Source organism: Tauraco erythrolophus, chromosome 9 (assembly GCF_009769465.1).
Source record: "Tauraco erythrolophus isolate bTauEry1 chromosome 9, bTauEry1.pri, whole genome shotgun sequence".
In the NCBI taxonomy this organism is placed as follows: Eukaryota; Metazoa; Chordata; class Aves; order Musophagiformes; family Musophagidae; genus Tauraco; species Tauraco erythrolophus.
Window position 1 is genome coordinate 26,941,328 of NC_141473.1, and position 13,027 is coordinate 26,954,354.

Consider the following 13,027-nt stretch of genomic DNA (forward strand, 5'->3'; position numbering starts at 1 on the left):
ATAAGCCAGAAATGTTTTATATGATGCATGCAAACATTTATCTTTCAATTAAAGTGGAAAAACAGAATTAAAAAAACCTGATCACCATGTTCTAATACTTTATATCTAATATTTTATGATCTAGCATAGACTGGTATACTCTCACCTTATGCAGCTTACTTACTGATAAAAATCCGCCTCTTTTGCTGCTTCTTCACACCTTTTTAGTGTCTTGGTGTGTTGATTCTGCAGAGACTGTAGGTCTGACATGGCCTTCATGCACTGAATCTTCAGTCTTTCATAATCATGATTTGGTTTTGGACTAGGCCTAGCATGGAAAGAGAATATGAAGTCAAATATCAGCTACTAAAGAGAATGAAAAGTCCTGGAAATTACTATCCAATAAATTAATAGTATCGCACAACTGTCGATGACCTCTCTTCTGAGCAGCAGAAATATCGCAGACGGTACGAGAGTAAGTCAATCACGGCACACTCAGCTGTCCTGTGCTACCGCGTCAAAACGCTCGAAGGAAAAGCACAGACCTGCACTGAGAGTGGGGCTGAAAAGAGGCTGTCAAAGTCAGGTTGGGACTGCACGGAGACCTGGGCTAGGAAAAACTTCCCATCTAGGCAGTGGCTGGACGACCCTGTCTACAGCTCCCTATGAAAATCAGCGTTAGGGTTGTGAGAAAGACTTCCAACGGGACACCGAACACATGCACCTGCGCTGCCAGAATTTTAATGCCAAATTAGGCATTAATAATGCCAAATTAGGCATTAAAATTTAACTAACTTGATGAAGTCATTCTGCTGAATTACATATCTGACTTTTACGTTTTTTAAACTACTATAAATTAATGAGAAAACATCTCAGAATTTCCATAAGATAACCCAAATTCTGTTCAAATAATTATTAGGAGTCTCCAATATAATCTCTAATAAACAATTTTCAGTAAGCTGAACAAAATAAAAGCCTAAGTCACTCAAAAGAAAACTTTTGACTGAATTCTTTTTCAGTATATCCGAATGATTGAGAGGGAACAAGTCTTCTAAAATAACCTACTTTGTCAAGCAATTGAGAAACATAGATCATGTCTAGAATGTGTGGTCATTGCATATAATACCTTTATTTATTTATTAGAAAAACCATAAATCATGCTAGAAACTAAATTAGTAGGATTATGCCTTCTTGTTTTGAAACATTAAGCTTTTAAAGAGAATCTAAATTGAACCGTTCCTCCTCTGTAGTCACAAAATTTTTGCACCACTGAATTCTCTGGTTTCAAAATGAAGCTTCTGATAGCTGTCCCCATGTCATCTCCCGGGCCTCTTACAGCTCCACAGGCAATGAAAAAAACCCAAACACCACCAGTACCAAAAGAAAACAATTGCTTTCTAATTTAACTCTGTTTATTCGCATATCAGATTTGCTCCATTTCTGCACAGATCACCCTTTCTCCCTCCCACCTCACCATCTCCCAAATGGCTTCACTGTAAGCGCAGCCTGAAAAGCAATCAGAATTCTCTTCGCTTTGTATAAAAAAAGCAACATGGATTCTTAAACTGAAATGCAGCTGGCAATCGAATCAAAATGAAAATGGTTTCACACTACTGCAGTGGTAAGAGTTGTTTAAATAAAAAAAAAAAAAAAGCATGCTAGTCACATCTGATTCACAGACTTCTATTCAGTGCCTGTATGATATGAAGGTGCTTTTTAGCAACACAGATGCATTTGGGTTGATGAGTAGTAAGGCCTTCAATTGTAATTCCTCTTTTTCTCCTTTCTCCACAGAACTGCTCCTGGGGAAAACAAAACCAAAAAATCCCTTCCTTGACTGACAAGACTTTAGGAACAATTGAAATTCAAATTCATATAAAGTAATCAAATATTCAAGTCACATCTACAGGGAAGTCTTTAAGGCTTTTTTTTTTTTTTTAATTCCCTGTTTAGGGGTGCCAAAAGAAGTAGTATATTATTCATATAGTGTTACAGATATATTACTGCAACCACTGCAGTATTATTTTTTTTCAAATATAACCCTAGTTGGCGTAAGTAAAACTCAATTTGAAACGTTCACACTCTTGACAGTATCATTAAAAACCAAGTATTGATTTAAATTAGACTTTAGGGTGAAATTATTGAAAGTAGACACCATCTGTCCACCACAGTTACTGAAATGACAACACTAATTGAAGCACAGTTTAACTCTCAGTTGAAGTGTTAAACTTAGTGAGACCCATTAACACATGTCCATATTAAGCTTGCAATCATAAATTCATATTCATACAATATTTCAGTGTATGAATTTTACGAAAGGATAACTATTCAGTCAGTCTCAAATCTATGGTGAGAACTTGTCCTACCAGTCTAACATCAATCACATGTATTTCATTTATTGCTGAAGTAACACTAGCATTATGCTAAAATAAAAAATAAATAAAAATCCTACAAACATATGGATATCATGTAGGTAACTACAGAATTTAGCCTACCTACACAATAAGAAGTGAACAACAATGCACCCAGTAACATCCTGCATTCTAGCTCATCTACATGAAATGAAAAACATCTGGATAGCCAACGCCATATGTTCCACAGTGCTGTTCCAAGGGTTTATGCTTCCGCAAGAAAAACAGGAATATGCACAGAAGGAACATTGGTCAGAAGTCAAAAATCAAAACTGTTTCAACAAATTGCCCATTCAAATGCATGTAGTGCACTCTTGTTTAAGTAAGACCACCACAGTTTTATGCTAAAATGCCTCACAAAATACAGAGAACTATGATTTCAATAAAGGAGAGGTGTCACTTAATATTTTGGAAGCATTGGTTCATATGATAACAAAATTTAAAACGTTAGTGTCAAAGGTCCAACTGTTTTTCTGATATTCATATAACAACTCTAAAAATCCTTTGTATTCCAGTGGAATTACCCTAAGCCTAAATCGAGGCCACAGTGAGAATGACATTTACATGTATCTGATGCTGACATAAAAGCTAATGCCAACAGCAGATCCAATTTTGAGAGCAGTGCCTACCCAACAACTTGAAAATGTATTCACTTACTACTGAAATTCCAACAGCAACTACAGATTACACATAAAACAGTCTATTCTCAAAGGCAGTTTACAGAGGTTTTATTCTCTTCTGCTACTATGTAAGTAGTAAGAATAGCAATAAAGTGCACCTTAAGTACACTGAATTGTTTGGTCAAATCTTTGCTTAACCCCCGCAACACGTGCACGCATACAGTCACTGTCAAGTGACAAGCACAGCATGAGCAATCCTACTCCTGACCAGCAGGATGACACATGTTCATCTGATTCAGCACATCATAATCCACTTCTGTGGCTCCTCTTCCACTGCCCTAGACTTAGTCAACACTTGCTTTGGAAAACAGCTCTGGGTTTTGCAACTGCCAGCCTCCCCAGCCAGCGCAGCCCAGCCTACAAACGTGTTGCGAGCGGCAACTGTTTTGAAGCACGCTGTCATGACGTGTCAAAACGTGCCTCTACACCACCTGTGTTTGGTATAGCCAGTTAAAGTGGCACACTCAGCCAGGAAAGCAAAAGCCCTTTTCAGGTCATAAAAGTCACCACCTAAACAATGATCTTTCAGCTTTCACACTTCAGCCTAACAGTTTGCAATATCTGGGCTTAGACTCCTGGAAGGCTCAAGATTATTTTTGTGTGAGAAAAGAATGTAAAATAAAGTGGGAAAAAAAAACCCAGCAAGCTTTCAAAACCCATAGATGTGTATGCGGATGAGAGGAGAGGTTGCTTTTATACTGAAGAAAAAAAAGTAAACAAATAATCTTCGGTCATTTCCCACTCTTCAAATATTTAATTCTTTGGATAGCAGCATCCTCCATCTAACATACACTGTCCAAGCATTGCTCAAACGCAATGTTTATTTTGATGAGTTGTTCTTTACGATGTAAATGTTTATATTCTCCACAACATACAAACCCCACAGTGGCAGCAGAAGATTGATTTGACAATTAAAGAGAAAAAAGTAAGGCGGTCTAGAGGACAGCTCATCAGAACTTTATTAATAGCATTCTGGATTATAGAGTACATAATTGTAAACTGCGAAATCCTCGATGTCTAAGTTCTAATGGCTTCAAATAAGAAATTTCTCTGTATAAATAAGTAACTGGAAGCTATGTAAAGATGTTGACATTTGACCACCTTTTCCTCTCCCATCACCACAACACTTGGAAACCCTTAGATGAAACACAATGTTCCTAAAGTAGCTCTCAGAACTCATGGGAGGAGGAAGAGGGGAATTAAAGATGGGGAGTTAAGGAGTGAATAAAATGCCCAGATTCTCTCAATTCCAGTTCACTGGTTCAAATCTTGACTTTATCTCGTAAGGACAAAAAGTTTAATTAATGACCAGACCATGTACAGATATAGCTGATGAAGTAACAAATACAAACAACATCATTGCAACACCTCCCAGAAAATCTGTTCTTTGCTGATTTCAGATTCAGTGACAGACAGTTTTTTTCAAGGTTCAAAAAATTTCTCTTACATGTGCTTACTGTAGACAAAAAGTACCTGCTCAGTGTGCCCAAAATCACATTTACAAACATTAGCAGATCTTTAACCCTCTAAAATAAGCCAATTCTGTTTCCTACCCAATAAAACCCTTACCTACAATTAACTAACTTATACACTCCCTGAGTACTATCTTCCTCATAACATACCAACCCTCATATTAGAATGAGCTGCATAAGGCTCTTGGCCATTAACTGACTTGAAACACATGTTATTTTAATTTGGCAGCATCCATAACTTCTCACAAGAGGAGAGTTACTTACTCTCAACATGTTAATGATACACAGTCCCTAAACATAGGTATACCAGAAAGCATACCTCCTAAAAAACACTTACTGCCCTTGACAGAAGTCTCAACCTCTCTCTCCCTGCAGAAGCATAGGAATAGCTAAGATTTTTTTTTCTTCTCCTAATGTCTATCCTCCAGTCAATTATTCAGAGATATTTCCCTTTCTTCTCTCTTGCTTCGAAAACCACAACTACTTCTGCCACTGTCTTCTTTCTCTGCCCACAATACAACCCAGGAAGCCTAAACAACTTGTTTGCTTTCTTCTCTCAACATAGAGATGAGACGACAGTAAAATTGCCGGAGAAAGCCAGAATAGACATTTAACAGGCAGCTCTGAAACCTGGATGTGGTCACCTACACACATACACATCACCAGGATGCAGGTAGGTTACAAGCAATGTATATACATTGCAATTTCATTGCTGTTTTATAGGCAAGCAGGTGTCAAGACACTTGTAACATTGTAATTTAGTCCTCAGTATTGTTTTTATTTCCTTTATTTTTACCTGCAGTCATCAAAAGTTGATCCAGGAGACGAAAGTGCAAGTCGCTTGCGCAGCTCATCCCTCTCACGAGTTACCTGACGGAGCTGATATAATATCGTCTCCAGCTTCTCACTCATCTGTCTCGTGTCTATTACAGGTGGTGGAGACGATGCTTTACCAGTCGTACCTGACCAAGAGATAAGTAATATACAGTCAGAGAACTCCTCAAAAGAATAATGTAACTTCACTTAGTTAATACTAATTTTAAAAAATCCTCTATTTTTGGTTGCAGAATTCTGTTCAAAAATGAAGCAAGTCATGGAAGTTTTCATCAGTCAGTTGATGCAAGAATAACTCCAATTCAATCAAACCCCATGCTAGCAGAAAGGCCTTATCTGTGTTGCAAGTTAAGTTTGCATGAGTAGGTTCCTTGCTTACTCATGAACTTACAAGTCGCCTAAAAGGCAAGGTAAGTTTGTAGCCACAATTGCGAAGACCTCAGAAAATACTACAGATATAGAAGTCATAGGTACAAAGTTATTTCAAATAAAGCACCATGTTCTTGCTTCTACAAAAAAAAAAAAAAAAAAAAAATCCAAGCACATCAACTTACCCCAGCAACAACAGAGAAACTGTTACAGCACAGGGGCTCTTTTCCTATTCATTTACCTAGCAGCACAGACACACTATATTCTGCTATGTGTTAACTGCCAACATTTATTTTTAACATCATTGCATGCTTGCACATGTCACAGTTTATCAGTCCAGTACGCGAAGTTCAAGATTTGACTTGCCAACAAATAATGAGAAATAAGCTTCATTTTAAACCATGTTTGCTAAAACGAGCACATCACAATCACTGCAACAGGACTACACATCCAATTTCCTCTAAGGGGCAGTCATACATTAAAGAGTTTCATGGGATCTAATTCTCAGCTTTCTTAATATTAGAGATGAACAATGATGCCTGCTGTCTTCTCAGACAGCTATACGAATACAAAGAGGTCCTCGTCCACCTGAGCGATGAGTGTGGTACGTTATGTTTCACAATATGGTGACAATCAATTCAATTGTAATTTTAGTTTTGCCCATTTTAATCCCAGACACATGAGAGCAAACTCAAATATATATGTCACAGATGTGAAAGTTAAAGTCCTAAATGTATACAGGAGATGACTATTTTCTTCCTAAAAGAGAAATTCTACAAATAGTTTGCATCATTATACACTTGAAACAAGTTGCTGACATATGTATTAACTTGTTAGGACGTACCTTTATTACATCTTTTTTTAAAATGAAGAAACAAAAGATACAACAGTAAAATAATCACTGTCTTTTCAAACAGAGAATTTCAAACAAAGTAATTCCAGCTGATCTAATGCTAATGAGTTGCAAGGATTGGCTTTTTATCTTTAAACCCAGTTCTGGAAGGTACTGCAAAACGCGGAAACCCCCTCCAACTTCTAAGTAGAACTACCTGTGCTTTAAAGTTCCCACACCAAAATAACTGCAGATTCAGGGCTATAACACATACAGCATCTAGAATAATAGGATCCTTGTTCTTACTCCTTTCAGCTGTTACTGTAATTCTATAATGAGAATTTATGAGCACACACTGTTCTTTTAATCTAACTATTGCATAATTATTTATGTAAATGCTCTAATAGCTAACTGAAGAAATAAAAAATTGCAGGAACAAGCTGCATTCTGTAGAAAGACACAAAGTCACACTGCTCAAAAGAATTCTCAACGGAGGCCGCATTTGGGCTTTCTCCTCCTAATTTTTTTCACTCCTCCATTCAGATGGAATCCGTTCTTCAATAAGGACTAAGGAGATCACATTTTTAAAATGCAGTTATCTTTTCTTTTTCTAAAATAAGTACCATTCTACATAATTTTTAAGGCAAGATAATACGGAAACCAGCAATAATATATGTCCACCATGCTAGACTTATTATATAGGGAACAAATAGGGAAAAAACCAAATGGGCAGATAAAAGAAAGGTCAAAATATGTATTCATTTGAAGTAGTTAGGTCACATTAATGAGCAGGGAATTTCATAAACAAATGAGAAGATAAAAGCAGATAAACCTAATTCAGGTACTAACAGGCTGCATCGTCTTGGGTAAATTCAGTGCCAACATGCATAACCTCTCACTCGAGCTGACACATCAGAACACGCATAACACTGAAAAAGTCCCCTTCTCATCCTTACACAGAAGCTCAAAAGCTTCTCTGTCATCCTGGGACTGCTTGTGAGCAAAACAGATGAACAGGATGCACGGGGCACAAGAGGAAGGAAGAGATAAATCAAGAAGGCTGGTGTGCTTTATATGGAGGAAAGGGCATTGGATTAACAATAGTCCATCACTAATATCAGTGTTAACCCCAGCAGCAGTCTCATGAGCAACGCCCGCTACACAAGTCTTACACAAGCATGCAATGGCTGGTCTGGGAATCTAAAACATAGTAAAAGGAAGTAAGAGTTATATCTCTGCTCCTCCACCTCCTTGCTCCCCAGCTTTGACAACATCCCAGTGACAATCTTCAGGTGAGGAGAACACTTGTGCAAACAGTGCCACAACCATGCCAAGCAAGACAATAGTGCTTTAAATAAAGACAGGCTAATTAGCCTTAGGAAAGAAGCTTTCTTGACTAATGTGAAGCCATTTGTCTTAGTACCAGAAAAGGTTATTTTTCACTAACTTGTCAATTTTTACAAGTACATCAATGAATACTTTCATCTCAAAAGCAATGCTATTGCTGTCAACACACAGTACCAGTAAAGAGATGTACACCTTTTAAGTGCTGTAAAACCACAGACCAATATGATCCAAATATTCCCTCCCTTAAGTCCAAAAGTTTATCTTTGCTTGATTTCATAAAATCATAGAATCATAAGAATGGCATAGGCTGGAAGGGACCTCAGAGATCATCTAATCCAACCTCCCTGTCATGGGCAGGGATGCCTCTCAACTAGATCACAGGCTACTCAAGGCTCTGTCCAACCTGGCCTTGATTTACTAACAACCTTACGTTTTCAATAGCTGTACAACAGATCTCATAAACATAAAATCAGATTTGAGGATGCTCAGGAAAAAAAAAAAACACAACAAAACAACAAGAAACTTCAGTAAACTCTTTCATCAGAAAAAATCAATAGTCTATTTCCTTTAAATGGGCTTTTATAGCTGAATGCTAAAAGCCTTTTATTGCATCTGACATCCTGATGCAGTAGAAGAAAAGTGACCTGTGCTTCCAGCTTTATATTCTTTTTCCATCTGACCACATATTTTACACAATAGGACTTCCTTTCTGCCCTTTCACCAGTCGAACTGGTCTTAAAATGTATAAGCCTAAAGGTTAAATCTCCATTATCCAAATTTGCCACTTCTAAGTAACTCACTGGCTTTCTCAGACAACCTGGATTTGGGAAAATGTATTTACTGCATGTCCTGCCAAGTGCAGCTCATTCACCAGCTTCCATAATCACAGAATGTTAGGGATGGGAAGGGACCTCAAAGGATCATCTAGTCCAATCCTTCTGCCGGAGCAGGACCACCTAGATCAGATCACACCAGAACGCGTCCAGGCGGGTTTTGAACATCTCCAGAGAAGGAGACTCCACAACCTCTCTGGGCAGCCTGTTCCAGTGTTCTGTTACCCTTACTGTGAAGAAGGTCTTCCTCATGTTTAAGCGGAACCTCCTATGTTCCAGCTTATATCCATTTCCCCATGTCCTATCATTGGATGCCAGTGAGAAGAGCCTGGCTCCATCCTCATGACAGTCACCCTTTACATATTTATAAACATTAATGAGGTCTTCCCTCAGTCTCCTCTTCTACAAGCTCATGACTCATAAGCCTCATGACTTGTTTTTCACATGAGCTGCACTTGGGCTATGAGAAGCCAACCATATGGAAGTCACCTCTCTGGTGCCTCCAGGTGAGTTGCACTCCCCCAACTCCTGAAATAGCAGGGATGCATCATGGGAGCAAAATGCATTTTGCCCATAATGCCATACATGCACGAAGTCCTGAGAATGCACTGACTGTATCTAAACTAAGATTTTGCAGGACTTCCATCATACGTTGTATAAAAGAAAAGCATTAAAAACAGAAGCTGGAGCAATCATATATTCCACAATTATAGTCCAAATGTCAGACTTCGCGGAAATGACAAAGATCCATTATTGTAGTACATACCAAATACAATTCTTGGTTACTCTAATTATCACCGATTGAAGAGATAACGCAGCCACACAGAAGCCACTGCTCAGTTAGATTCATGTTATTTGGGGATGGAGTAGCATACTTTTTGAATAAAATAACATTTTAAGAGAAATAGGGCTGGGAAACTTGTTAAACTGACCAAGGTGTACCACAAAGCTGAATCAATATAATGTTGAGGTGGGAAAATGGGTATGAATGTGTAAACAATTACTTTTAAGAAGTACCAATAACATTTTTTGAATTATAATAAACTCATTACTCTCTCAGAAACACACTTTTATGACAGGTTCAACAAATTCAAAAGGCAATCTGTCACAAGCTAAAAGAATGCCTGAATTTAATGATTTTATTTTTTTAAAATCATCTTACAAATTTGTGCCAATTCTTGCTTGCAAACAAACAGGAGGCTATTCATTGTACTGTCAAGCCTTTTTCACTGCTTTCTTTCAAAAAAAAAAATCAACAGAGATGTTCAGAATATTATTTCTTTATGGCCATGTAAATCATGACAGCAAACACTAAAAAAGACTTGCAAGATGTATTGCTAAGAATGATCAACAGGGTTTCTCCTCAAGCTCAGGAAGGGGTGAGGAATAAAGACTTATTCCTGCTGTAGGAAAACGTGTGCTAAAATATTTACTTTCTTTCAACAATTTATGAGGACTAGAACAGGATTACATATCAGAAGTTATCTTTTAGATATTTCTTCAGATATATCTTCTGAAGTGGTCTTAAAATAGCAGAGGGCACAGAACAGAATTGCACATAGGTGAAACAAAACATTAGTAAAACCAAGTAGCAGTCCAGTGAGGAAAGGAAACTGAAAGGTAAAATAATGAACTGTGGAAACAAGTTTCATCTGACAAACAGAAAACCTAACAGGTTATGAAAGCAATGAGGCTCATGTAGCATGCAAGGACAAAAGAAAGCATAGCACTTCAGTATTTATTTTAGCACAGAGTATAACAAACTAAACAAACCCACCAGCATGTAAAACAAACTTTCAACTTCAGTAAGTTTCAGACTTTAGAAAGAACTGAACAGTGGTTCCAGAAAGATCAATATGAAAATAAAATCTACAACCTAATGCTAAAAAATAAAAAGAGGAAAAAAGGGCAGATATGTCAATTTAAAAAGTGCTTGCAGAACTTTGCTAAGCTAAAATACAACAGAGAGTAAAATGTGTTACCATGACCAAGGAAAAGACAGCTGAAGCTTCTGGGTTTGAATATTTGGGAGCTCCCTGGTGAGAAAGCTCAAACCCTGCATTTGTCAGGCTTACAACTGCCCACTGAAAACACAACCTAGACAAGAGTGTCCAATCTGAACCCAAGGGGGACAATGACTCGGGTCAACCACTGCACACCCACCAAAGGAATAAGGCTCCACCAGCACTCATTCCTTCACATCTTCTGCAGGGGAGTTGTGACCACCGTCTCACCATACTGTTTTATAAGCCCAAAAGAAACTGCTGACACCAAAATTATTTCCTGAATGCAGAATGATAAAGGGCCTCAGAGAGTAATGAAAGACATCATGCTATCTGGAGTGCAGGAGACAGGTATTCAAACACACTGTATTTCCATTCAAATCATTATGGACTGACCACATCTTCAGAAATTGCTCTAGGGAGCTGCCAAATGCTAAGAAGATATTATAGCAAACAAAATACCATGAAGTGGTCAGCTATTCATTGGTGGTTCTCAAGTCTTATATCTATGCAGAACCTTTAAGAGACCAAGAAGTAACTTAAATTGATTTGTTGCAGGAAATGTTAAAAAAAAAAAACAAAAAACAAAAAACACAACCAACCAAAACACCCAAAAAAAAACCCCAAACAAACAAACAAAAAATCAACCCAAACAAAAGAACAACAACAAAAAATAATCTAACACCCCTCATCCAAGACTGCATCAGTATACATGAGCACAGTTAACTCTTTTTGTTACTTACTATTGTTTTTTTAAAACAGGACATCACATCCAATGAGTAATTACTGGGTACCTCTGAAGTGACCGAAGTTGAGAGAACGCTGTGCATGACTATATGTCAACCCATAGCTGCCTGGAAATGGATGCCATAGAAGTCAGTGATAACACATTAAAGCTAGTCAGAGTGCTTATTACTTAAGAGACAACAGTTATTAACAAACACACTGAAAAATAGGTAAAGAGATTAAGGATCAGTCTTAGAAACATCTACATGATTCATGGACAGAGTAAAATAGAAGGAAAGTAAACGTATTTAAAGCTTGTGGAAGAGAGACTTTTAACTTTCCTAAGTTAAAAGTCTTGTTTCCAGTAAACTAAACAGGTACTATTCAGATCAAAGGACAAGAAAATCACATAGGAAATGAATCTCTAAAAGAGAGGTTTATTCGATCATTGAGGCTAAATTTTACAGAAATATTACTTCTGAATAGAGAGACTGATTGGTGAAGAGGTGGAATGTCAAATACAATCACTGCAGTACAGAAAAGGATTCTGATGTGGTGTACCAGTAGTGTTCCTAGTACATTTTCTCATTCATTTGTGGCCTTTCAGCAGGTATAATGTTGTCACTTGCTCCCTTGTCAGTATGTGTTAACTGTTGAGGTGTCTTTACCAAATATGAATTTTTTGTTTGTGGTAGTAAAAAAAGCAAGAAATACAATGAGAGATTCCTATAAGCTGACGGGGGGAAATAAATAATTATTTTTTTCAGACAAGAAACAAGTGTTTATCTTTGACTGAAAGAGTATCATAAATCACACCTGCAATTGAACACTTCCTATGAACAGTGAAAACAATTACTTTGTTACATACAGCTGTAAAAAGTGTGAAGCAATAAACTGAAACCACAACAACATAAAAGGACAGTTGTCAAAACGGCCAACATGAAAATACAGAATGAAAGACTACACATTGTTAGGAAGCAATTACCATCTGATGGGAGAGGGGTAATGTTGCTTTGGAGTAAGAATTAAGGCCCTCAGATTAAGTAACTTGAATTGCAATTAGGGAAAAACTATCTGTAAATAGCCTGTCAGTCTGATAAGCTAACAAAGCCTAAAGCAAGGAAATACCGTCAGTTGAAGTCAAACTTGGACAAGCCTAGTGTGGACAGACATATGACTATCTGATGGCTGCAAGAAAAAGTTGTAAAATTATAGTGCCAATAGTGGTATTTGTTACAGACTGATACGTAAATTCCCACAGGAAAATGTAGTACCGTGCTATGAACAGTGAAGAGCAAGAAAAAACACGACTAAAAAAGTGATACCATTTGCAAAGAACTGAACAGCTGAAACAGTAATAGTCTGTTCCAAATTAAAAGATAAAGGCAATAATATGTGATGTGAATGAAGAGGATACAAGATGGACTGCTGTAATCAAAACAATGCAAAGGGATCTGGCTGCATGTCCTGGTTTCGGTTGGGACAGAGTTAGTTTTCCTCTTCCATAGCTAATGTTTTGGATTTAGTATGGGATTTGTTAT

General features: G+C 37.4%; 1 protein-coding gene across 4 annotated transcripts in view; it reads right to left on the reverse strand.

The window, feature by feature from the left end:
- Window positions 1-13,027, reverse strand: part of DLG5 (discs large MAGUK scaffold protein 5) — a 113,375-nt gene that overhangs the window by 51,700 nt on the left and 48,648 nt on the right. For all 4 annotated transcript variants that reach the window (XM_086616586.1, XM_086616584.1, XM_086616585.1 and 1 more), the window contains exons 3-4: window positions 5,339-5,504; window positions 164-307 (exon numbers count right to left, since the gene is read on the reverse strand). In XM_086616586.1, the coding sequence (XP_086472712.1) occupies window positions 164-307; window positions 5,339-5,504 (310 nt within the window). The remainder of the gene's footprint in view (window positions 1-163; window positions 308-5,338; window positions 5,505-13,027) is intronic.